This window comes from Larus michahellis, chromosome 2 (genome assembly GCF_964199755.1).
Source record: "Larus michahellis chromosome 2, bLarMic1.1, whole genome shotgun sequence".
Classification (NCBI taxonomy): domain Eukaryota; kingdom Metazoa; phylum Chordata; class Aves; order Charadriiformes; family Laridae; genus Larus; species Larus michahellis.
In genome coordinates this window covers 98,664,514-98,691,827 of record NC_133897.1, presented here as the reverse complement: position 1 = coordinate 98,691,827, position 27,314 = coordinate 98,664,514, and the positions used below count along the sequence as shown (strand labels likewise).

Sequence of the window (27,314 nt, the reverse complement as noted above, 5' to 3'; positions counted from 1 at the left end):
TCCAAGTAGAAGCTAGTGGTGTTAAGGTTATTGATGTTGTAGAAGACCCTAAATGCTCAAGGTTAGGGCTGTACTGAAGTAGGCAGGGACACAGACCCCTCTTGTGACAGGCCACAATATCAACGAGATCAAAGGAAGTGGTAGAAGCAGATAAAAGTGTAGTTAAAAACAAGGTGAACTGAGCCTGGTGTGCGTAACTGTATGTATTATATCCCTTGGGATCAATATTCAGACTTCAGCTGCCCTTGTTTCTTGTTCTATAAATTACCTAGCTAGAGGGACCAGCTGTAACGCACCGAAGCTAAATGACATAATAAGAAGATAAGTGGGGAACTCAAGGCAAACAGCAAGTAAAATCTGAGAGAACTAGGCCCTCCTTTATAAATTGCCTGACATGTGCCAAATGAAACGTAATGCTGACAGATGTAAAGTAATACTCAACAAAAATAAACATACACAGAAAATGAGCAGAATTGGGCTGCACCAAAAGGACTTTGAATAAGACCTTGATGAGATGATGGTACTTGCTCAGAAAATGGTCGGACAATAAGGGAAAGCAATTTGAAAATACAGGAGTCTTGGAATACAAAAACTACACAGCGACATTTGATGAAATACTTAGAATGCTGTGTGTCTCTAACTCAGCCGCTGTGACTCAAAACGGTAAGCAAATAAAAAAAAGGGCAAAACTCTGATCCTGATTTATACAATATTAAGCCCCAGAAAGATGCTAGAGGTAATTGGTTCAGGACAGTATTTAAATACCCCTAGCACCTCTGTTTGGGTGGGAAAAAAATATCTGGGGAATTTGTTTTACCTGTACTGTTACCATGGAAGATTCATACCTCCTCATTATAAGTCTTCGCCCTGCTGCAGTGACCAGCAAGGACACAAGAACTGCTCAGCTCAGACTATAGAATCTCACATGGAGACTCATCTTTTGGCCCTTATTTCTTGCCACAGTGTCTGCATCGTGTAATACCAGAGTTTCATTTCAGCTCTAGGACATCGCTGGCTAGATGCTTCAGTCCAACCTCAGAGTGGGGGGAGGGATGCAGAGCTGCACCACAATCAACATTCAGAACAACCACTGAAGAGATATCTGATCCCTGCAGGATTATAAAATCTCTTTGATTTCGCTTGTCCTGGCTTTCTACCTGTGTAAGTCAGCTGAGCCTACAAAACATTTTGTAAAGCCAGGCCACTTCTCTCAATCCGAGGGTTTAGCATCTTCTTCTGTGAGGAGCTGTTTTCTTGTTTCATAGGGCAGATGGTCTCCATGCAGATCAGCTGCTTTGGCTGTGTAGGACAAAAAGTTGAGCATAGGGCCACTGCTACCTCACTTTCCTTACTACAAGAATCCTAGTATCAGTATGAGAATTCGCATTCCTAGATCAGCCTAGATCAGCATGAGAATTCGCATTCCTCTTTTCTGTTTATGCTATTTAAAAGTTAGATGTCAGTCAGATCTCCTTTTGTAGTCAATGAAGACAATTAAATACTCCCAGAGTGAGAGTCATCCCATCCTGAGGTCTAATACAGGTGGGAACTACTTACGTCTTTCCATTATCTGTGAGGGGAACCTAGATAACTAATTTAAGATTGAAGTTAAGATTATTCGGGGCTGAGGAATCTAATGGCAAATAAGATCACTTCACAGTGGTCTGATCTGTGCCTTTCCTGAACCAAGAGAGGAGGGATTACATCCAGATGAAGAAGGCACATCTATTGCCAGCCTTGCATAACTCACTAGACAATTTACTAGTAATGGAAACCATCTTTAGATGGAGAGATACTTGGGCTCTGCCAGTGGAGCCATGTTTTAATGTGGAGTGTCTGTACTAACATGAATTAAATTAGAGAATTAACATCATTGTACCTAATGGGATCATTAAAAATTACATGCAGTGGGGCAATCTTAAATTCAACTCAGATTAATCCTCTTTGTTTTAGTAAAAAGCACAGACCAGAGAATAACCTTCTCATAATAGTGTATCATAATATTGTAATATGGGCTACCAGTTACTGTACTTCAGAGTCAGTGTCTTGAGTGTTACAATTATTTAATCCTTTATTCCACAGTAATTTTCTGTATGAAACTAAATTAGATCTCGTGAATATTACCTTCAAGACTAACAGAGTAAAGTTGAGGAAATTGGGAGATAAAATTATGCAGAGCTTCACATCTCTGTTTTATCACTCATCAGAGAATACAGATTCTGTATTTTATATTGGAAGAAGTTGAAAAAACATCTTCATAATTCATCTTCAGTTTTCCAAATTAATTTTTGGGCAATCAAATTTTGCTAAGTCCCTCTTTTCTCATAATAGGGTAAAAACGTATGACTGCGGAGAAGGAATTGCTGGCTGGTTCTCTTTGTTTCTTGGTCGTCCATGTCGCTTGATAAGACAAAGTTCAGACATGAAAAACAGGTCGTATCAGAAAAATACAAAAGGTATGTTGTCATTCTTAAAAATATTTGTGATTCCACACTTAGTAAACATCGGGCTCATGGACTTCATACTGACTATATGATTGCCCTGATAAAGGATGAAAGAATCATTCAATATTGATATTGTAGGTTTCAAAGAATACATTTATACCCAAACTGTGTTTATGCTGCCCTTTTACTTGTTACATTTGGTGAAAATGTACAGATACACCAGTCTGGGGGTTTTTTATCATCATGACCATGATTTTTTTCTGGAAACTTAATGGTCATTTTGAAAAATGATCATGAAAAAGCCATAAACAAAGAATTTATTCTTAGACTAAATTTCATTATAAAAAGGAAAATGGAAAGAGCATCAAAAATCCATAGATATTGCTCTAGTAAATTGTTTTACAAATTCAGTAAAAACTCAGCTCTATCTCAGTTTCTAAATGCATTGCATCATTGTAATTTACAGGTTTGAGGGGATTCTTGGAATATTTCTGTAGTGTCTGGAGCTGAATTAATAATTTTTTAAGGAGAATGAATAAGAGGTCAAAGGAAAGATGAGGTGAAATTACTAGTATAATCTTCCCGATTTTTAACGATCATTTTAGAATGTTGGATTCATTTTTTTAGGTCTGGCATCTGCTACAAACATCTCACTCTCTCTCGTGAATGAAGCACAATACCTCCTCATAAATGTAGCAAGCATTCTGCAGCTGAAAGAACATATTTCTGCAAGGTAAGATCCTTCTGTCTCCAAATGCCTGGGATTCCAGGTGCAGATATAACTGTTTCATCTGGAAATTTAGAGATAGTTACTTTTCAATGTTCAACAAATGTATAGGTACTAAACTGGTATCATTACTCATTCCTGTATGACTTCCGAAAATTTGGATTAAATGCTTGAAAATAATCTTTCTGCCAGTCATCTTTAGGAAAACTTAAACAAAATTCTTGTCAAATGATGTGGTGGCAGGAGACTATTGGGAACCAGCCAACTTCTATTTGTGAGAAGAACAAGGATAATTAGGTTTTCACAACATAAATAATCTGGCAGGTGAAAATACAAAGTCTTGCTACTTGCTGAACTGTTTCTTTCCTTTGGGAAGGATTAAGATTTATAGCAAACATTCATAACAGAAATATTTTTAAACTACTTGCAGGACTGGATTAATTTCATTTCTTAATTGAATTTGGCTTTACTTGTACAAAAGTGGGAGATGCAAGCAGCCAACGAAACATTGAGCCAGCCCACAGTTACAAGATAAGGAACCCATTACCAAGTAAATTTTTGTATGCTGACAATAGAAAGTTGCTGTTTCTTGACTATAAGTAGGACAGGCTCAGATTCCACAGAAAAGCTGCCCTCGAGGCCTCCGTCGTAGCTGTGCATCCCACAGCCCCAGCATTTGTCTCTGAGCCCCCTTTTCCTGTCTCACCAAACTTCCCTGCCTCTGCTTGGAGTCACCTTCTCTCCTCTTAGCCACCCACCAAACACGCCCCCTGCATTGAAATTCCTGTTTTGAGTAGAGGAGGAATATATATATACACACATATATATACATGTAGCTGTAGGAGGACATGCATACAGCTTCAGGATTTAAAACCAGTGACTGAATGAAGCATCACTACAGACCACTGAAGCTTGCATTGCCTGAGGGTTTTCTTTCTTTAGGGAGAAGACAGTTGGGCAATTTCAGCATATCATGGCAGTGCTTGTTTGGGAAAAATCCCTGGAAAAGGTTTGAATCAGTCCATCTCTCAGGTGTTTTGACTACCCTTTCTCAGTGACAGTTAATGACTTCTTTTGGCATCCTGATTTTGGATCTCGACTGGATCGGTTACATATCCTTGGGAGAACAACACTTGCAGGCATCCCTTGCTCACACTGGGCTTTTTCCATGGTGAAACACAGTGAGGAACTTTTCAGACCTGGAATCCAAGTGCAAAGGAGAGGAGTAAGTCACCAGAGGGAGAAGCAAGTAAGGATGAAGGAAGATCGTGAACTTTGGTAAAACATGCAGATGATCCACTGATTTTGCACCTAATATCTTCCAGTACAACTAGGCTTGTAACCTCCTTTTCTTCAAAGCAAACTCCAGATGTGACTGGAGCTGCCATGATGCCTGAGAAGCATCTTGCTTCCCACTCCGCAGCACAAGCTGGAAAACTGTTCCCTATTTTGCCACGCGGTGCTGGGGAAATCAATTCATCATAGAAGTACAGCAGCACCACTTTGCACTGTTACTAAATCGTGGTGTACAAACTTTCCAAATACTGACCTCTGCAATGTACTTTCAAGAATCTGTACATATGGGTCTTTCTGAAATGTTTTTCTTTTTTAGAAAGAAAGCTTATTTAGCTTCTTGGCATGTGGGTTTGTTTTTGTTTAATGGAAACCTGCTAAGATTTATGAAACAATTTTAATCTCCAATTGAGTTGTAATAATTTCTCTTTTTCTATATCTTCTGTAAGTAAAAATTAATCTTCCGGTTTGCACTTGGGTCTTGAGAGGTGTTCTAAAACAGAAACAGCAATTTAACTAAACAGTAGAATGTAACATACTGTAGGAGAGCTATATGTATATGGAGACATATGCCTTTACAGGTCACCTCCATGAAAATTCCCATGGCCTGGCCTTATGCTCAAATATTCCTGCTAGAAATATGCCCCTGAAGATGCAAATGCTCATTTTCAAGTTTGCTTGTTAAATATATGTAATGTGTTCTGGATTGCAGGGCCCACTACCGTAAGAAGTCCGAAGTCCCCAGGCTGGCTTTAGCAAAATCTGATTTTCACAACAGATCCTGGTTGAGATTTGCAGGATGAAGGTGCCTGTCACTCCATCCAGCTGACGCATGTTTTGAGGGGGTGGGAAATGATGAGCATTTACTCAGATGCATGCTGGCAAGTAATTAGAAGCAGTTCTGAGGGCTGGAGATGGGTGCAGGAGATATAAGGTATTTTGGAGGTGAGCCTGAACAGGTTGAAGGTGGAGAGACTAGGGGTAGGGGCATTGCAGTCTTGGAGGATGGAACAGTAGAAACTAGAAATAGTTCTCAGCAGCTGGCTCAAGGTGCTGCAGGCCCAGCTCTGAGGTTACTGGGGCCTTTGATGCCCCCACCGGCACCGGCTGGAGTGGCAAGCACTGGTATGTCACAAAATGCATTCAGAACTAGAGGCTACACAGCATTCAAGCTCCAAGAGCCCACAGCAAAGCTAGGAAGCACAACAGCGTAACTGAACTTGTTCATGACTAACTGCTGTTTTCCTCCCTGTCTGTCTGAGAGTCAGCATAGTTTACACTTTCTGGTGGCTTCTATCTTCTGCAATCATTATGAATTGTTTCTCAGCCGTGGGATCGCTTGTGGCATCTCGAGGGAAAACCTGTAGCCCTTCAGCTTCCCACCCCACTTTCTACCCCCAGGCTGCTGGAGCCCTTGTGAACAGCAAAGGCTCGGTGGAGCAGGGCTTGTGTGGTTTGACTGAAAGTCTGCACAGGCAGCTTATCCTTATGCACATTTGTCTGCTAAAGAAGATCATCCAGGCTGTTTTAAATAAAATCAAGCTCTTTTTTTTTTCCTCACCTAACAGGCCTTTTCTGCCAAGAGTGCTTGATGTGAACAGTTTTCCCTGTGCTTTGATTTTGCATGTTTTTCCTCATTTTAATTATAACACATTTTAAACTGTATGTCCTTACTTTTTTATTATTTTTTTCCAGGACAGAAACGTCTCTTTTCACTGCTTACCAAGGTTTCTGCCTCTGCCATAGGGTGTCATATCCTAAAGTTGTCAGACTACAGTTGATGGAGTATCGAAAGTTGTTCATGTCCATAATATCTAATGCAAAAAGAAATGCTCTTCCACACTAACAATGGCACTGAGAGAACTCCCTTGCAAATTTTAGGGCTGTCTTTTTTTCTGGTACTGGTCAGGTTCTCCTTTAGAAGGAGAGTGAAGAATGACAATTGAAAGATACAGCCAGATTTCTGATATTTGTATGCAGTCTGCTGCTTTGTCTGCCTCATATATGTTCTCTGCACTGACACAAATCTTCACTCTGGCAGTTCAAATGCTTGTAAAGAGGAGGAGATATCACCACACAGAAATTAATTTTTTTTAAAACAACTTTCATTTGGTGCAATCTGCTGCATCCCAAAGGCAAATAATAATAACATGAGGAATACATTCTCTCATAAAATGCCTTCACTGGCCTTTTTCACCTTCAGTGTCTGCTGGTTTTGTCCCCTCTGCCACTGCAACATGTGCAGAATAAGTTTCTATGTGCCTTCTTTTTAGAAGCATTTAATGAGCGTCCTGGTTTCAGCCAAGGTAGAGTTAATTTTCTTTCTAGTAGCTGCTGTGTTTTCAGATTTAGTATGAAAGGAATGTCAATAAAGCACATATTGTTTTAGTTGTTGCTAGGTGATGTTTATACTACTCAGAGACTTTTTTCAGCTTCCCATAGAAGCTGGGAAGGAATCACGGAATCACGGAATCTTCAGAGTTGGAAGGGACCTCGAGAGATCATCTAGTCCAACTCCCCTGCTAGAGCAGGATTGCCTAGAGCACATCCCTCAGGGCTGCATCCAGGCGGGTCTTGAAAATCTCCAGAGAAGGGGACTCCACAACCTCCCTGGGCAGCCTGTTCCAGTGCTCTGTCACCCTCACCGTAAAGAAGTTTTTCCGTGTATTTGAACGGAACTTCCTATGTTCTAGCTTGTGCCCATTGCCCCCTGTCCTGTCGCTGGGAACCATTGAAAAGAGCCTGGCTCCGTCCTCCTTAAACCCACCCTTTAAGATACTTGTAAACATTAATCAGGTCCCCCCTCAACCTTCTCTTCTCCAGGCTAAAGAGTCCCAGCTCTTTCAGCCTTTCCTCATAAGGGAGATGCTCCAGTCCCATAATCATCTTGGTTGCCCCACGCTGGACTCGCTCCAGTAGTTCCCTGTCCCTCTTGAACTGGGGAGCCCAAAACTGGACACAGTACTCCAGATGTGGCCTCACCAGTGCAGAATAGAGGGAAGAATGACCTCCTTCGACCTACTGGCCACGCTCTTCCCTATGCAGCCCAGAATGCCATTGGCCTTCTTGGCGACAAGGGCACACTGCTGGCTCATGGACAATTTGCTGTCTACCAGGACCCCCAGGTCCTTCTCCTCAGAGCTGCTTCCCAGCATGTCCGCCCCTAACCTATACTGGTGCTTAGCATTCTTCCTTCCCAGGTGCAGGACCCTACACTTGCTTTTGTTGAACCTCATTAGGTTCTTCTCTGCCCAGCTCTCCAGCCTGTCCAGGTCACGCTGGATGGCAGCACGGCCCTCTGGGGTGTCGGCCACCCCTCCCAGCTTGGTATCATCAGCAAACTTGCTGAGGATACACTCTGTCCCATCATCCAGGTCATTAATGAATATATTGAACAAAATTGGTCCAAGTATTGACCCCTGAGGGACACCACTGGTTACAGGCCTCCAACTGGACTCTGTGCCGCTGATCACAACCCTCTGAGTTCTGTCACTCAGCCAGCTCTCGATCCACCTCACCGTCACCTCATCTAGCCCATACTTCCTCAGCTTCCTAATGAGGATGTTATGGGGGACAGTGTCAAAAGCCTTGCTAAGGTCAAGGTAGATGACATCTACGGCTCTCCCCTCATCCAGCCAACCCGTTATAACATCATAGAAAGCTATCAGATTGGTCAGGCATGATTTGCCCTTGGTAAATCCATGCTGACCACTTCCAATAACTTCCTGTTCCTCTACGTGTTTGGAGACGACATCCAGAATGAGTAGCTCCATTACCTTCCCAGGGACAGAGGTGAGACTAACCGGCCTGTAGTTCCCTGGGTCCTCCTTCTTGCCTTTTTTGAAGACTGGAGTGATGTCAGCCTTCCTCCAGTCCTCAGGCACCTCTCCTGTTCCCCATGACTTTTCAAAGACAATGGAGAGTGGTCTAGCGATAACATCTGCCAGCTCTCTCAGCACTCGCAGGTGCATCCCGTCAGGGCCCATGGATTTATGAATGTCCAGCTTGGCCAAGTGGTCTCTGACCCGGTCCTCCTCAACTAAGGGAAAATCTTCCTCTCTCCACACCTTCCCCCTTGCCTCCAGGGTATGGGATGTGTGAGGGACGGCTTTATCAGTGAAGACCGAAGAAAAGAAGGCATTCAGTAACTCTGCCTTCTCTGTATCTTCCACCACTAGGGCACCCGTCTCATTCATCAGTGGACCTATATTTTCCCTAGTTTTCCTTTTTCTGTTGATATACTGGAAAAATCTCTTCTTGTTGTCTTTGACTGCAGTGGCCAAGCTGAGTTCTGATTGAGCTTTGGCCCTTCTAATCTTCCCCCTGCATAGCTTTGTTATATCTTGATAATCAAGGAGTATAGACAGAATGATAGAATGGCCAATGGAATATTCTGTACCATAGACGTCATGCTCAGTATATAAATGGGGGTTGGCCTGGGGGCGGGGGGGGCCGGAATCTGTGATCTCTGCTTGGTTCAGGCTGGGCAACCAATTCACCCAGCGGTGAGAGTGACTTGTGTCTTGTATATTCTTTTGCCATTATTATTATTATTATTGTTATTGTTACTTTCCATTTTCATTACTGTTCTATTAAACTGTCTTTATCTCATCCCAAAGGGTGTTTTTTTTCCCTTTCCCCTCCCTTTGTCCCTCTTCTCCCTAGCCTTCTGCGGGGAGAAGGGGGAATGAGCAAGAGGCTGTGTGGTCTTAGTTGCTGGCTGGGGTTAAACCACAACAAAGAGTCAAATGATTGCTAACTCAAAAGATCTTTTCATTTTTTACCATTAGCCTTAGATAGGATAACTACTAAGGATTTTTTTCATATGCATTGTTCGCAATCGCCTGTCTACATGCTTTCATACCTACTTCACATTTCCAGGTTACACCTCTGAAGAATTCACCTAGAGGATTGCAAATTATAGTCAGAGGATTACAAATTACAGTTCAATGCTTACAAATTATAGTTAAATACCTTGTGCCCTTTTCATAGCCTTTCTAATAAAACTTGGTCCAGGTTATTCTGGAGAAACATTTCCTGAGTCATATTAGCCACTAGATTCTTAGAGCACGAATATCTAGTGCAGAACTAGTTAATAAACCTTATTTTTTTGTTTTCTCTGTCAACTCTGTGAGACAGATTGGAAGAGCCATTGGAAATAGACGAATTAATCCGACGTTTCCGTGCCAACATTGTCATCCGTGCACCAGAGTCCTTTGAAGAAGAAGAGTGGGCTGAGATTTCAATAGGCGCTCTGCGATTCCAGGTGTGAACTCCTCTCCCTTGTTGTAGTCCCAGTCTATCACAAAGTACTTTGACCCCTGGAGACAAAGCAATTTTTGCAAGGCTTTGACTGGAACATGGGCGGCACCGTTTGTGCAGATGAAATTTATGAAATGTGTAAAAAACCCAAACATGCTGTGACCTGTGGCAAACATGCTGCAATATAATTGAGAGGTTTTGACGCATTTCTCCACACCTTTTTTTTTTTATTGTTTCATAATTCATAAAATTTCTCACCTCTATCCAACTGAGCAGAAAAATAACCACTGTTTTGAGGCAGTTTACAGCAAATATTTAGCCAGCATGTCATGAGAGAATGCCGGTTGCTGTTAAGCATAGTAGTCCAAATGTAATCTCAGATTGCTGCACATCAAACAACCGACTGCCAAAAGACTGGACATGAATACAAGCGAGCAATCACTGTCTGTTGCCCTCTGTTGTATGCATTTTGTCTTAATCTCCACTCAAAACGTGTTTCTAAGTCTAGCCTGGTAGGGTTTTTTTGTATGTTATGCTTCGCATTGTAGCTAACAAGATAATGTGCTTTGTACTGTAAGGAAAATGCTGAAGAGTTAGACTTTGTTGGCAAATACGTTCTTTTGAGAAGAACTTCAGCAAAGGATCCCTGAAGAAGCTACACACGAAACCTAAGGGAATGATGCACACATGTATTACATCTTCTGTTGGATTTGCCTGGTCCTTAGCTATGATATATGTATTTGAAAACGCATTGCCTAGGATGGGAAAGTGGGATTCATTGTTTTCTTAGGGATGATAATGAAGGTGTGAATAACAGAAGTGCTAAGGTCAGGTTTAGAAGCTGTGGTAGACATTACTCGTATTTCTTTCTGGTCAGCACGCTGTAAGAAATGGAGAGGCCATTTTTTTTCAGTAAGGGTGGAAATCATGACTTATCTACTCTCTTCTTATGTGTGCTTTGATCAGTAAGCTGTAATGTGAGTTACAGAAAATTGAGGGAAAATTTCCTTAGGTAGGAGATGAGGACAAAATCCTTGGTGTATTGCTTGTTGGAGGCTGGAGTTGCACTAGGGATCTCAGCTCAGGATCCTGTTGTGGAAGAGACTGGAAAACTACAGAATAAAAAGGCCATCCTGTTTCTGGCGTAGAAATACTTTATGAATGCAAGCTGAAAATAGAAAAGCTTATACAACTTGCGTGGTCTTTTCCAGTCTCTGCTAGGTCCTTATTCAGATACTGATGTAGTAACAGTAGAAATTATGTTAATGGTACTTGATGCCAGGAAAATGGTAGAAGAAGCTGTTGAACAAAGCAAAACAGGGAAAAATATTTCCTTCTCTGTCTTATTTTCTTGTTCTTTTAATAAAATATTAATGCTGTGGAAAATCATCTTCTGAAAAAGCTGAGACAAATGTATAGTTTTGATGATTACTCTGAAGAGTTGTACAAGCAGTTCTAGATGTACCTCAAAGAACTGAAACAGCCCTTCAGATCAGCATATAAACATGTTTGCAGTGTCAGGTTTAATTATTTGCCCTATTTGAAATTTATGACACATTTTACAAAAGTAGAATGTGTATATTGAGATACTGTTAAGACAGTTTCTATAATGTACAGCTTTGCTAAAGTTAGTGTTGCAGTATTAAGGGAATCTAGAGTATGTCTTCCTTCTTAATATTAATGCTTTAAGAAGTAAGAAGAAATCAATTGCAGGCTTTTTTCCCTAAAACCACGCAAGAATTCAAACAAGAATTAACTTTAAGAACCATGCTCTTGTATGATATTGCAGTAGAGGTTCTCGTTATTCCTTCTGATTATATAAACTTGTGAAAATTCACATCTTGCATTCTGATTATCTACGAGTGCTATGCCTGTCAGAAAGAATGAGGGATATTGTGTATTTCAGCTGCACTGAAGCAACGTCAACCAAACCCTGGTAGTTTAACTCCAAGAAAATCCTTCTTGGGTTAAATCCTGAGACACTAGCTTGATTTTGTATTCAGTTCCCCTTTGGGCAAGTAGCCCTGCCAGCCCCTAGATGAAGTGAAGCCATCAGGAAATACGAATATGTAAATGTTTATGATTTCTCAGATTGTGTCTGTGGGAAAGTTTTTTTCTAAAAAAAAAAGAAAAGAAAAAATGAATTAAAAAGTCAGGGAGACCTTCACAAGTAGACCCTTTGAAAATGTACCTACTTTAGGTGCACAGGCCTGACTTCTTGCATAATTATAGAATAAAAGAACACAGGAAAAGTACATGAAAGATATGTTTTTAAGATAATATGATGGTCAGAAGCTTGTACTGTTCTGTGTTGTACTGCTTTCATATACAGCTGTAAACCTTCTTTACCTGAAATTTCAGGTTGTGGGTCCGTGTAGCAGATGTCAAATAATCTGCATTGATCAACAGTCTGGGGAACGAAACAAAGAATTTCTGCAGTCCCTGTCTGCAGCCAGAGGTAGAAAGGTCAGTACAGTACTCCAAAATAGCTGTATGGAAAGATACAGTGACTTCATTGCATGCATCTGCTGAAAGAATATTCATGATTAAGTTGTTATGCTAATTGTTACCATTTGTTTTTTCAGTAAAAAGAGGATGCACTTACAACCCAGATACGACATGGTTTATTTCCATAAAATGCTCAACATGTTTTTTATTCAGAAATTGAGTATTAATATGCATTATTTTAACCGTGCTTGCTTTTACTCAGTATGTACTGCTTTACAATGTGTTTATTTTGGTCTTGAAAAACACAAGCTGATGTCACTCAAGAAGAGAAATCTGCAGAAAAATAAGAAAGTGTTTGAAATGATACAGTTAGCTCATGAGACTGAAGTGTATTCTTACTGTGAGAAACTACTTAGCAGGAAAAACAGAGCAGATGTGAATGTAGTCAAAGTGGAGAGTAATTGATTAAGAAAGTGACTGGAGAATAAGTGTGAAATACAGGCGTTCGTTTGGAGTCCTTCTGCTTCCTAAGGTTGCATTGCTTCTTGGAACTGAGAGTGCTCAGACAATGGCTAGACAGTTTGGCATCCCAAAAGCTTCACAAACCTCCTTATGAGTATTTATTTAGCTGAAAATCCTTACTCTAAATTCATTGCTTCCTGTTCGTTGGACTCCTGTTGTAAAAGTTCGCTTGCCAGTCAGGGCTCAGAGGCCTTGCCAATACCAGCCAAACACCAGAGACTGGGCACAGCACAGAGGCGGAGCAATAACAAATAGGTTGAAAATTATTCACCAAAACAATGCACAATCAAATTACAAATAATGCATTCTTTGTTTGGAAAAAAAAATAAAAATAATAAATTGATTCGTCTCAGTGACTCATGAGGCAAACAAAGGGCTCCATTTTTGATGAATGTTATCCTTGGTGAATGGCTCCGCCGGCTCCGTCTCGGAGCCAGCCGCCTGGTACAGAGTGAGAGGGGGGAGAGGCGAGCAGGCAGGGGCCGGCTGTCTCGGCACAGCTTCCCGCTGACCTGAGATGACTTGGGGTTGGCACAGCAGGCTCTGGCATCCAGATCGCCACAGCACATGAGCCTTTGTGAGACAAGCTCTTGGCCGTGGTGGGTAGCCTGAGGACAAGAGCTCTCTCCAGGTAATGGTGAGCCACAACTGGAACATCTGGGACACTTGAGAGCACATTCTGGCACTCTGGGCAAGGACGCTGCTACGTGGAGTGTGGTATGCAGAGGACTTTCTCTACCCATGTGGGTTTTACTGGATTATGATTTGAATCCTCCATAGAGGGAGAGCACTCTGTATTCAGGGACCTTCTCAAATGGCAGCAAAACCTTACCTGGGACACAGATTCTCAGGAGAGGCAATGCATCTTCTGCGTGTTTCCCACACCAAAGATGAGCTTCTCCTTCATCCTGATTAACTCAGCAAGGCAAAGGTTTCTCTCTACAACTACTCGAAAGGACATTGTAGAGAGGTTGGTGCTGGTCTCTTCTCACAGGTAATTAGCGATAGAACAAGAGGGAATGGGTTCAAGCTGCAGCCGGGTAGGTTTAGGCTGGACATTAGGAAAAAATTCTTCACAGAAAGAGTGGTTAGACACTGGAATAGGCTGCTCAGGGAGGTGGTGGAGTCACCATCCCTGAATGTGTTTGAGTCGTTTAGATGTGGTGTTAGAGGATATGGTGTAAGGGAGAACTTTGTAGAGTGGAGATGATGGTTGGAATCGATGATCCCAAGGGTCTTTTCCAACCTAAATGATTCTATGATTCTTGATACGAGCGCTCTTAGAACCAAGTAACTCCTTCAAACAGAAGGAAGGCAGAACAAGCGATCCAGCCTCTTGAGAACAACCTGGCGCCAGATGAAAGACGCATGGCAAGGCGAGGCGCTGCAGAGCACAGTGCTGCTATTCACAGCGGGGGAGTGCTCTGCTTCCCTCCCCTGCGCAACGATATTCATTCTGCACAGAACCAGGCCTTCAGCTCTTTTATTTTTATTTTTCCCATCTTCCAGTGCTGCTGGCAGTTGGGATCTTGTGAGCGTGCCCCGCTCTGCATAAGGGCAACTCCTCTGGGTTAGCTTGACAGCTGAAAGAGAGAGTTTGAACTGGCAGTTTTGCCTGAACTGGTCTGAGAAGACCTCAGAGCCCATCCCTCCTGCAATCATCTGTGGGATGATGGTCACCAGCTGATTGTCAGTGAGTAGCACCCGAGGACTGTGGCATCTTCAGTGTGCTAAACAGACTAGCAGAGGATGTTAATCCAAACCTTTCACAGTTCACAGTGGGGAGAGAGAAAGAACACCCATGTGACTGTGTTAAATTGCGGAGCTAATCCTTTGGTGACTCATGGCTCTAGCATGCGCTTTTCTGTTTAGGAGTCATCTGATGGACTTCATTTTCTTTTTTTATCAGATACAGATTCAGTGAAAGAATTTAGCAGTTTGTTCCCAGCTGTCAATAACGCCATTCGAACTGCAAACAACAAAAGCAGCAAAATAAGATCTAAGCTAATTTCCCAGTACAAGGGGAACTGATATTGTTGAAAGGCTGTTGTAGTTGCTCGGTTTCCAAAACCTTAAAGATACTGCACATACAAATGGATATCAAATCCTGAATGCTTAATAAGAGAGAAAGATGTCAATATTTACCGTTTTCTTTTGTTTTTACAAGAGCACCAACCTGGAAAAATATATCGAACTTTATCAAACTGGCAGCCCAAATGACAGCACTGCCAATGAACTTCAATAATGAGCTAAATAAAGTGAGGCTTGTAAGAGATGGTTCGATATTTATTTCAGAAATCATATTTTTCTCCATCCCTCTGAGACTCTGAGAACCTGGTGCTCCAAGTTGAAGGATTGAGGCTTTGCATAGACAGATTGCAGCTGAAAGTCAGAACCAGCTACTGTAATTAGCCACACAAGCAATTTGCATGTTTCCCGATAAATGTAAATCAGGGTGCTGAAGCCTAGCCAGCTACTTTTTACGAAACCTTTTATCGCATTGTTTGAAATAAAACATGAACACCTCTACAAAGCGAACTTGAGCTCCGCTGCCATCAGTTCTGAAGAAATACTCATTAAGGATTCCTTCTGTAATTTTTGACTGAAAAGAAAAAACGAGCTCTCCTTCTGTGACGGAGCTCTCTCTCTTACTGCGGGAGACTACGAAAGACTAGATAACTACATTAAGCAAATAGCATAAAAATAGCCACACGCTGTTTCACATGCGTCACCACCTGATGCAAAACACACACAGACAGACAGAACACTGAATTCTCGCCCGTCTTCTTGTGTCTTGCAGATGCAGTTTAAGGCTAACAATAGCGGAAGCCCCGTGGGTAGATTTGCAGCAGCGCTATAAGCTGGGACTTGCATTAACAGCCTGCCCCAGCCTAAGTGTATGGATAGCGGTACATCAAGGGAAATCCATTATGTTTGCACATGCCCGCATACACTAAAAGGCTTGTGTTTTTTCCTGCGGGCTGTCGATCCTCCTTTATGTGCCTTGGGAGAGCTTCTTTCCCTGCAGAATTAGACGCGGTGCCTTTGGACTGCTTACTGAAACGTTAGCAAGGGTAGCAAATGACTTCTCTTATCTGATGCATCATTATCATCATTTTCATAGTAATGCAGGGCTTTACACTATGCAGTGCTTTTCATCCAAAGATCTGGAACGTTTGCAAACAGTGATTGATGTAATTAACAGACCTCTGAAATAGTATGATTCTTTTTTCTCATTGGTGGCGGAACTGGAAAATGCATTTATTTAAGGTAGAACAAAGGAAAAACAGTTCTTAGAAAAACATTCTGCTGTCCAGTTATTTCCAACAAAACAAGATGGGGGTTTTTGACACCAAGTTAAAAGTTTCCCTTTTTTACCAATATGAAAAATCAGCATGTTGAAAGTGAGTGCTTCCACTCTCCTATTTTGTAAGGCCTTACTAATAAGTTTTGGTGAATCCAGGGCTAATAAAGCATCATTACATTAAAAAAAAAAAAAAAAAAAAATTCTACTTTAATAATTGCATCTCCCAAACCTTTGCATGGGAGGGAGGTTATGTTGTTGTATGAATAAAATGAACAGTCGTGAACAGATAAATTTATCTATTGTGAGAAGGCAGCTGAGAGCTACTTCCAGGGGCAAAATCCAGAACTCATCCATCCAAAGTTAAGTTTTAGCTTGCAGTATCACTTGTGTGCATGTTACACATTCTAGCTGGGCATTTTCCCTACCAAGTGCTAGTCTGAATTAACTGATTGTTTAGGAGCTGTAGCTTGAAGGCATCTCAGCTCAGCCTTTGTCAGATGTAGCACCTCAGGTTTCTATTTTACAAAAGGAGATACTGCACCCAGGGATATCTCTCTGTCAGTGGATACCTAAGCAGTGCATATTACTGTTGATCCAGTAAATGTACTTGAAACAACATGCAAGAATGACAGCATTTTATAGCTCCTCCTTTAAGCGAGTGTGATGACTATCATATGATTCACTGTTGGCAAGAATAAGTAGGTTTTATCTATTTCTCCCAGCAGTGAAGTGTCGTGCTTTTTACTAATCAAGAAGCTTTACATTTTTGTGTCCCTGTGAAGTTAAAGACTGGTGGGAAGAGCCCCTGCTGCCATCAGAAGGCTGTGCAGATAAAGGCACAGAACTCACAGTCCAGCACTCTCTGCCCAGTTCCTGGTGTGTTCTAGGGAGGTTATATGCAGAATAAAATGCCCTTGAAGCCAGGAAAAGGTAGCAACAGCAGAGAGAGAGATTATGCGGTTCATTGTAATAACTCTGCAGGCTGTAATCTCTGCGTCTGAAAGCCTCATTTTTCAACAGTGAAATGTGAGAAGGGCCAATTCCTACATTTTATCTTTCTCTTGAAACAGCTGAAATGGCAGGATGTACAGCTTTTGTGGTTGCTTGGGGTGTGTGTGTGTGCGCTATTATCAGTATTTGCTGTGTCAATATTTGTAATTACTGAAAAAACAAGGAAATTTACTTAAGAGATACTAAATCCACTTCTGGTAATCCCAAGCTAAATTTTGGTCTTAAGAACATTCACAAAAGAAAGAGATCAGCAATTCCAAGCAGGTATTAGTACTAAAATATGTATACCATCATTATAACTGTCACCTTGAAAACTCCTTAGGCATCATCCAGTCTCGGCACTGAAGAAACTACTGTGAGACTTTAGGTGCCTAATCAGAGTACGGAAATACTAAGAAGGACCAGTATTAAAATAGTATTTGAGAACTCCTGAAGATATGATGTATCCACACATGCCTTTTCTTAAATAATTCTGAACAGTTTAAAGTGCTTTAAGAAAAAAAAAAAATTGTGCTAAATGATTTACAACAGTAGAAAAATTAGGAAATTAAATTCTCCACAGTGAACAATCTGCCCAGATTTATTTTAGTCTCATTTTAAGATAAATCAAGATGTCAATACAGTAAATATAAATAAAAACTTCTCATGTATCAAATAAGTTCATTTTCACAGATGAGTTACAAAATTCCTTCCTGTGTGAAATGTGGTGTAGCAGGGACTAATATTCATTTTACAATATTGGTTTTATTATTGCCTGATTTTTTAAAGCAACAAAATTATGGCAACTGTCATTTTTGCACTAGGATATAGGAAGTAAATCCAGGTTATTAACCACAAGGCTGAAAAACTCATCATTTATGCCAACAGAGAAACCACAGCTTGTCAACAAATAAGGGAAAAGCAGGAACGGAAAAATAATAGTCTGCACTTTAATATTTTAAATGAAACAGTTACTAACTTACCATTTTAGCATCATGGTTGATCCAGCACAGTCACTGTGCTAGAGGATTGGGATCTTACTGTGCTGCAGTTGTTCCTCGGCATTAAGTACTACAGCACCGACCATAAGGATCAACCCTGTGTCCACCAGCGTAGACACCATTATGGTCACAGGTATCCACAAACTGTCATTTATAGGATAGACCTGATCAGGTCCAACTCATAACCCATATAGGTGAAATGCCAGTGAGGTGAAGGAATAGCAGAAGTAGACAAAAAGCTCTGCTTGGGAGCTCTTTTTCTTCTTAATGTTTAGGATTACAAATGGAACAGAAGGACCCAAATTCAGAGTCTGAGGCCATGTTTGGATAGACCTCTGCTTTACAGCATCTCTATAACTTGGGAGTAGGTCTCAGCCTTACTTCTCGCTAATTCCTCGAAGACTAAAAGCTGGTTCATGTTACCTCATTACTGTATCTTTATTTAATTATACAGCGTAAGAACAGGAGAAAACATACTGCCTTCATATTTAGTCTGTCAAATATGCTCCTTTAAATTCAGCTGACACTATTTTTTTAAATTTATTGCAGTTCCTTTTACCTAGTATATTTTTCTAAACCTACTGTAAATGTAATTCCCTCAATTTAAGGATCATCAATGAAAACAATGGCAATAAATGTAATCAGGAAATGGAGGAGACGAGTTTTGTTTTAATTATTTTCACTTTTTTTTTTTTTTCAGAAATACCAAATGAATTTCATTTGTGTATTTATTTACTTTACACTTTGGAGTGACTAGTACGTTTTCGCTGTGGCCTACCAAAACAAAATACTTTTTATTGAAAGCTGTAAGAAAAGACAAGAAAATTATATTGAGTTTCCAAGGTCCTCAGTTTGAAGAACTAAGACATTCAGAAGTCTATAAATCAATTATCAATTTAACACTGTCTTCAGCATTCCTTTAGTTCTAACTTTACATATTTCTTTAATTAACTATTATCTAATCGTTTGGAAAATATTATCATGAGATTGCAAGTCTGTTTCTTGCGCATTTCTTAATGCTCCACTGTTGGAAAACAAAACCACAAAACCACACACCAGTCTCTTACTGTGACATTTCCAGATCATGCCCAGCTGTTCACAGCTACAACTTTAACGTTCAACGTGCTTAAGATTAAGACCACACATAAGAGTGCAGACACTCAGATGAGGTTTTGGGTGCCTGCGAGGGTTGTATGGTCAGTGGGTGAAGTGGTTATTCTGTTCCTCTGTTCTTTATTATTCGGTATCACAAGGACACGTATCTAAGTATTTCTAATATTTACGTAGGATGGCTTCACAGGTAATGACAGACAACCAGTGGCAGTCCTAATAAAACAAACTTTCTGAATATTTTCTGTAAAATATACTACAATATTCATAAAAACAAATGGGGAATTCACAAAGGCTAGACAGAACAAAGTTCTCTTAACAAAGTGAATAATTCATGGTAGAAGATGCAAGACTTTTCCTCACCGTTTGAACATACATGCATTCTCGTGCTGCCTAGCCTTTATTTGTGATAATGCATTAACTGCCAGAAGAGTCATTAAATAACAAGACTGTGAGGGAGTGTAAATTACATATATGATACTGTGGAACTCATGATGAAATATTACATTATTTATCCACTTACTTAAGGTATTCTTCTTGAATAGCATGGGGTTAGCTTTTGTTTACCAGTCTATTATAGGTAATTAGTTAAAAATGTTCTTAATTGCATGCAGATAGTACATACCTCCTTGTTCTTAAAGCAAGGTTGTTTTTCTGAACGTATCTGGGTTGTGAGATCCTCCATAGATCTAATTACTTTAACATGAGTTGCATCTCAAAAAATGTTTTGCTTTTTTCAGACAAACTTTGGCATATACCTGATGAACCAGCCCTTGTGCTCATCCTTTCCAGATACTTTATCGGTTGGGTCTCAAGTACTTCCAGTGCTGAAGGAGAATACAGAAATTCAGCCCCCGACATCCAGTGAAGAAAAATGTTCAGGATAGATTCTCTGGTGGAGATAAGATTTATGTGCAATTCCAGGGAAAAGTCAGTAGTCAGTTATTCAAAAAAAGAAAAAGCTTCCACTCATTTGCTTCTGGTTTAAGTCTTTTGATTTTCTGTTTGCTGTAAATGTTATCAGATGGCAGAACCCTTGATAATTACAGCTCACCTACATGTTTTTGCTTGCGATTATGTTACAGCAGCCGTAACTCTATTTTGCTCAATTGCTTCAGGATGCAACAGGTTTGATCAAGTTTTACTGGTGGATGACTCCCAACGCAAGCTCAACATCGTTGTCAGAAACCCACATCTCAATGAAGGAAAGTAAACACAACAACACACTACTTCCTTATGTTGCTTTGTTAAAACCACAACTGGGAGAGAGGATGCTGAATATATTTTAGAAACAATGTGGGTGGGAAGGGAACAGTGGGAGAATGGTGTGAGAGTAGCAGTCCATCCAGCTTTTCAAAAATGAAACTGAAGGTGGTGTGTAGACAGTCTGAAGGCGCCAGACAAGAGGGAACTGTTATTGGGAAATCTGTGACTCCCTCTTTGGGAGCAGTGTGTGGGGATGCCAAAAAGGCACAATGATCAATGAAGATTCAATATACTGTTTGCAAAACACATTCCCTGTGAAGCAATTTCATCCATTCGTTCTTGACTTCTTTTTCTCATTCCCATTTGCTACATTTCCATCTGATTTATTTTATGTGATGACTTCCCAAACACTTGTTTCTTTATGTGTTTGTGGATGTTGACACATTTTTTCTAATTAGAGATTTTTCAACTAATACAGTCATGTATTTTATACAAACTTTGTTTATCCTCAGACATCTCTAATGGCCACTTAAGGGAACTCTTGAAAGTTTGGATGTTTCTCCATCCTGAACAGGTCAAAGTATTCTTTTTTCTTACTCTTGGTGCATTTAATAATATCCTTCTTAGGAGGCTTTTGAGTTCTTTACTCTCCTAAATATGACTCGTGCTTTCTGATTTCTGAGAGCAAATGTCTGAAACCTAGGACTTAGTCTGAAATATCAATTAGTGTGAAAATTAAAAAAAATAAATAAAGCAAGCCACACAGCAAAAAAGCACATGGAAAGTCAATGTAATGCAAGACTGAACACATTGAGGCCAGGTGTTTTATGACCCCAACATGTGTCCAGCCTTCCACAGGGAGATTTCATGTTTCCAGGAAGTCCTTCTGGAAGAGGAAGTTCTCCTAGTTTCGCTGCTCTATTGCCATTTGGGAAGTGAAATTTCGACCCTGTTAAAAGCACTGTCAGAACTCTCATCCAGCATGATTTAGGTCTTCCTTGGGGCAATTTTGGCTCAAACTGTGTGAAAGTGCTTCTGGCTGAAGCAATCCTTGAGTTGTTTGAGTATATCCCTGGAGGGGAGCAAGAGGCTTTGGTGAAAGATTTGGTCAAACAGTCATTCTGAAAGGGGACCAACTACCGCAGAGTGGCGTACAATGGGGAAAGAGAAGCACATCGCCCAGTGTGCGAATCAGAATTCAAAAATGGTCTTTTTTCTTTCTCTTCTTTTTTTTTTTTAACTGGTTTCATCTTTCTTTTTCTTTTTCATTCTTTTGAAGAAGTGGTTTTACTCACTTCAGCTGGAACAGACTCTTATTAGTCTCTCAGCAGAGCTTTGTAATGGAAATGAGAAGAGACATTATCTGTTTCTTACAACCTGCCGTAAAATACATGGAAAGAGAGAGGTGTTTCATATGTATGTAAACTGAGGATCAGTTTTGAGAGTTGCACCTTCCACTTCAGAGCCCAAGCACTGCTCCTTGATGTCTGCTTTGAAAAGCTGGGGTTTCATCTGTCTAATAGTCAATTATCTGATGTTGTAATGAGCAGGCTTTTTGGAAGCTTGAAAAGCGGTTTCCTGGTATCTAAATCTCTTAACTGCTTCACTCTTTGCCTTTCTGTTATGCAGAGCAGTGTTTTGTGGGATAGAAAGCGAGCACAGCTCTGGCAAATTTAATATGGAGAGACCTGCTGTATGCTGACCTTCAGGTGATCTCTGGTGCTTTGCTCTGTCCTCTTCACCTCACCAGTACGTCATTTGTTTAAAATGGCACAGAAGTTAGAAAAGGAAATTGAAAGCAAACCTCAGCAAGCTCTGTTTCACTTGTTATTGGATTTACTACAAAATAAGTCACTTTGGTACACAGTGGCTTGACAAATACTGTTTGTGAATAGCCTTAATGCAATGTATGATAACTAGGGATGAGAGGATTTGAACTTTAAAAATGTCATGCTTAGTCATTTTGACCTATTATTTACAGGCAATTACACTTTCTCTCTGCCGTGGCTTAGTAATATTAGATCAGGAATAATTTTGTCGTTTTTGCAGGGGGAAAAAAAGATTTTCTCTGATGTATGAACATACTCATTAGTATATTCTGTGCATTTCCCAGAAGGAACATCCTTGTGCTATAGTGATAGGAAATGTCACAGCGCTTCAGATTGATGGAAGAGACATAAGGAATCTTTCGTCTCAACAAAGGATAATATTTCCCTTCTAGCAAGTGGAGTGTTCCCGCCAGTATTGATCTGTCTTCCCATCAATGAAGACAAATTCTTCTCAGTGCCAATACTCTGTGGAAAATCTTGAAGTAGGAAGAATCACTTTTAAATGACATGCACTGTAACTTTGTAGGAAGAACATCCCTCCCATAATGTGAAAAAAATTCAGAGAGAGAAGAAACTTAGCATAAATGCAATCCCAGGTACTGCAGGAACTAAAAGGGCATAAACACTTTGAAACACTGGTAGAAAGCTTATATGTTCTATAAGGGACGACTTCTCAATCTTCAGAGTATACAGAAAAAGGACCATTTCATATGAATGTAGGCTCTTTCATCTAAGTACTCCCATTGCTGCAAAACTAAATCTTTGGACTAATTGCATATGTATGTTTACCTTATATGGACAAGAAATCCTTATTACTTAATACAGTATTTCCAGAGTGCTGTATGTAGAAAGTCTTCTATATATTTGAAAACTAAATCCATATTTCCTTACAATGAATTATTCAGACATATCCCAATTTCTGTGGGACTTAACTCCTTCTCAAATCTCAAGGCAAAAATGGTGATTATTACAAGCTCTAATAATAACCAGGAGGCTGAAATCACAGAACGGAAATCAGCATTTTTAGGAGAAGCCTCTGAACTCTGTGTTCTCTGATATGACTAAGATATTTCAGATACAGTTTATGATTTATATACTTTCAATGGCATCCTTCAAAATACGGTCAAAATTTTAGGTCACCCTTCTGTCAAAATTATACACAAATCAAAAGGAAGGACATGATGGTTGCTCATAAATTGTAGGGATTATGCTATGCATTTCTTCGTCACACTGGTTTTTAACTTTCTTGGAAATGAAACCAATAAAATATATATTGTGCTTGACGTGTCTACTGGTGGTGCTTGCGTTCTTGACCTTTGAGCTCATGAGATGCTAAGTTCTGCTTGGAGGCATTGCTGGGCTCACGGGGCAAGGATGTGGCTCAGGACTGACAGGATGTCTCATTGCTGCTGGGGTTCACAGGTGAGGTGTTCCTCCAGCTATTGCGCTGACAGCCTCTGTCTGTCTAGTCAGCATGCCAATCAGTTGCACACTCAGCTCAGGCCCTGCACAAAATGCACTAATAATCACCCGTCTCCTTTAAAATATGTCCAGAGGCCGTCCTGTTGGAGCCGTCTCTGTTACCCAGAGGTTGGAGCTCTCACCAAGGGTGTTGGAGAAGAGAAGGTTCATTTCCCTCTCCTTTGCCTGGAGGGATCCAACACCGTCTTTCTCCACTGCCTAACCCATCAGTCAGTAGGCGAGATTGGGGACTCGACAGGACTGGGTGTGTGTGGGAATCACTGCGAAGGCTCATCCCTGCCTTCTCATGAGGTTTACATGGAAATGATCTGTGATTCACTGGGCCAGAGAGAGAGGGACATGGGCACGTGACTGCGAGCTACTCATGCTTTTTTGGATTCACCCAGGGTGGGAGGGGAAGAAGAGCATGACTCTGTAACCCAACAGGTAGGTCACTCCTATGGAGGTGCAAGATGTGGGTGCATCCCTGTCTGTCTGATTATACAGCTGTCATTAGGCAGCTACTTGGACAAAACATAGACACAGCCCCAGAGAAAGGAGGAGAAGGCAGAGCGCTCCTCCTCTCTGCTGGACACGTGAGACAGCGGCTTACAGAGACCTGTCTCCTTCCCCTGGCCACCACCGTTTAAGTACAAGCTGGAACTTCAGCAAGAATAGAGAACGCCCCAAGCATGTTTTGGAATAGGCCATTAGGGGAAGCACCAGTTTGAGTCCTCAAAAGCAGAAATGAAAATGAACTCACATTTCTGACTTCTTGCTAGGTGCACCGGCCACAAGGCCACAATGAAAAGGAAAACGTGGGAGGGAAAGAAAAGTGGCATCTCCTACAGTCAAAGTTTAAAAGACCACAGTGATACATGTGCCTTCGCCACCCAGTTTGTAATTTTTTTAGGAAAGAAAGGACGTAGGTATCCCTCAGGCCCATAAATCGGATTCAAGTAACTCAGAGTAAGTCATCGACAGAGAGGTGCCTCTTAAGCAAGGTGCCATTTAAGTCTCTCTTCCCTCCCTTTCGTGTCAACTAGCTTACTTTGCCGCTCACTCAGGGGGATGGCGGTTGTGGGTCCCTTCCAGTGGAAAAGAAAACAGGCAGGTGCCCTGCATAAGGAGCGAAGTGACCCACTTAGGACTGCAGACAGGGAGAGATGTTAGGCAGGTTTGACATGGGGCACCCTTGAGCATCACTGCCATGTGCAGAGGTGCATCAGAAACCTCTGTGTAATAACCCCAGAAATATGTGTCACAGAACAAGGTAGTCATTTTTCTGCTGAAGTCATCCTGGAAGGGTGATATGCAAGAATTGTGCTGTTGGGGAGCAGACGATGGCGAAGGCAGGATGGGAAAGGGGACAAACAAAAAAAATGCGTGTTGTAGCATTTGCCACTAAAAATTGCTGAGGGGCTTCTCAAATACCCACCGAGTAAGACGAAATGTGAGAAATCAGGGAACTTGATTTAGTACAGCAGTTTCATGGCAAATTTGAAATGACATTGATCTCAGATGAAGAGCGTCTGGCCTTGCATGGTTCATGCATCGCCTATAATTAGGTGCATTTCAGTGTTAAACCCAGTTTCTTCTGTGAGCTGATCTATTCCAAAACTTGTCAACACACTGCATATCTGGGTGTCAACATCAGCTTCTCCTAGATAATCAGTATATTCCATCTTTTTTGCTGTTTTTCAGAGGTAAGTGTCCCATCTGGGTTAAAGTATTCTGGCCGGGATTGTTAATGGTTCCTCAGTCCAGAAGTGAAATCAGCTTTTGGTTTCTGAAAGGGCTGTGTTTTCCATGAGGCTGTGTTTGAAAAGCCAGCCATGATCTAATGTCAAGTCTGTTGTTTTCTGGTACTTATAATAGATGAATCAGATAAAGCTGTTGAAAAGTCGGTGAGTTATTATTTCCCGAAGCAAAACAAAACTGGAAGACTACAGAAGGCCCTGCGCTGCTGAAACCATCTATTCACTTCTACAAATGGAGAAGAGCCTCTGAGGTATCCGTCGTTCATGGATATAATTCCCAGTGAGTCATGTATTAGCTATTTGTAATTTCACTGGTTTAGCCAAATGCTTTGGACTGTTGCTAATCCTCAGAACCTTTGTATTTACTGTCATAATCAAAAAGTTTCTTCCAGCAAACCTTTCAATACTGAAATGAAATTGAATTTGTCTTATGCCAAATGCTTGTCTTTATTCTGTTTTAAGGAACAAGAATGCAAGATTTCTGTGTTTGACTTGCTATCCAAAGGTGGATGTAATGATTTAATACGCCTGAAAAGAGAAGGTTCTTGTCTTTATCTATCAATCAGTGCTTGCAAAAAGCTACAGTGTTCCTCAGTAATGTCTAGTCAATTAGAAAAAAAAGACCTAAGCTACAGGAACTGGGCACAGCTTGCAAACACTCAGTGTCTGGGAGAGTTTGCGTCTACTTATATATATTATATAATATATATTAATATAATATAATATATTATATAATATATAATATATAATATATATATTATATATATATTAAGCACAAGAAGTCTAAATGGTCTAAACCATTTTATTTTTGGTCTTGGAAAATACTCAGCCGCTGTCCCCGCAGACAGAATGAGCCCTCAGACACGTGAAAGTGCAGGATAAATTTTTGTAATGCAGCTTTGTATCCTCTCCCTTTCATCGTCTTTCCTCGCACTAAGGAGCAGCTTACAACAGATAGGCCGGCTGAACTCTCAGCAGCTCCCAGGAGCGCAGAGCCGGGCCCAGGGCCCCGTGTCCCTCTCCAGACACCGTGTGACCTGGCTCAAAATTTGCGCCCCGCTCAAAATTTGTCTGCTGGCTTCTATCTTGCAGCCAGAGACTCTCAAAACAATTAAAAACCAATAGACGTTGCTAATTTAGGTTGCTAAACTCGGAGGATTTTTCGTTCGCTAGTTGCGCATGGCTTTATCGGAAGGCAGTACTTTGTCAAGTTCTCATGCTACATTATGTTCTCGTGTCATGGAGTCATTTGGTATTCATTCAGTCTCACATGCCTTTCCCACTTGGCATGGCCTGGTAATTTGGAGCTCTTTATGTGCAAAGTGGAGAATATGTTGAGGAAGAGAGAATCTGACATTTCGTGGAGTGGGTAACCTGAAACAATTGGTTAAATTAGTCAAGGAAGATTGAGAGCTGTGTGTATCAAGGGCATGCATGAAACATTATGATAAACGCAAGTGGATTCCTACCAGACATTTTTTCTAAGTGCAAAAACAACGCAAGCCAGCAGTCATGTATTTAAGAAGCTAAGTAATCATGTATTTAAGAAGTTACGTATGAGGTACCAAGGGCTACCAAGATGATTAGATGATTAGGGGATTGGAACACCTCTCTTATGAAGAAAGACTGAGGGATTTGGGTCTCTTCAGTCTGGAAAAGAGATGACTGAGGGGGGATCTTATCAACACTTATAAATACTTACAGGGTGGGTGTCAGGAGGATGGGGCCAGGCTCTTTTCAGTGGTGCCCGGGGACAGGACAAGAGGTAACGGGCACAAACTTGAGCATAGGAAGTTCCACCTAAACATGAGGAGGAACTTCTTTACCCTGAGGGTGGCAGAGCACTGGCACAGGCTGCCCAGAGAGGTGGTGGAGTCTCCAACTCTGGAGATCTTTAAAACCCACCTGGACGCGTTCCTGTGCAACCTGCTGTATGTGACCCTGCTCTGGCAGG

The 27,314-nt window shown here is 41.0% G+C and overlaps 1 protein-coding gene across 1 annotated transcript in view; it reads left to right on the top strand.

Moving 5' to 3' along the window:
- MOCOS (molybdenum cofactor sulfurase) overlaps positions 1-23,422 on the top strand; it is a 226,150-nt gene extending 202,728 nt beyond the window's left edge. The window contains exons 11-15 of the mRNA XM_074576354.1: positions 2,332-2,456; positions 3,072-3,177; positions 9,604-9,730; positions 12,088-12,192; positions 19,845-23,422. Coding sequence (XP_074432455.1) covers positions 2,332-2,456; positions 3,072-3,177; positions 9,604-9,730; positions 12,088-12,192; positions 19,845-19,991 — 610 coding nt within the window. The 3' untranslated portion in view covers positions 19,992-23,422. The remainder of the gene's footprint in view (positions 1-2,331; positions 2,457-3,071; positions 3,178-9,603; positions 9,731-12,087; positions 12,193-19,844) is intronic.
- Positions 23,423-27,314: the final 3,892 nt, after the last annotated feature.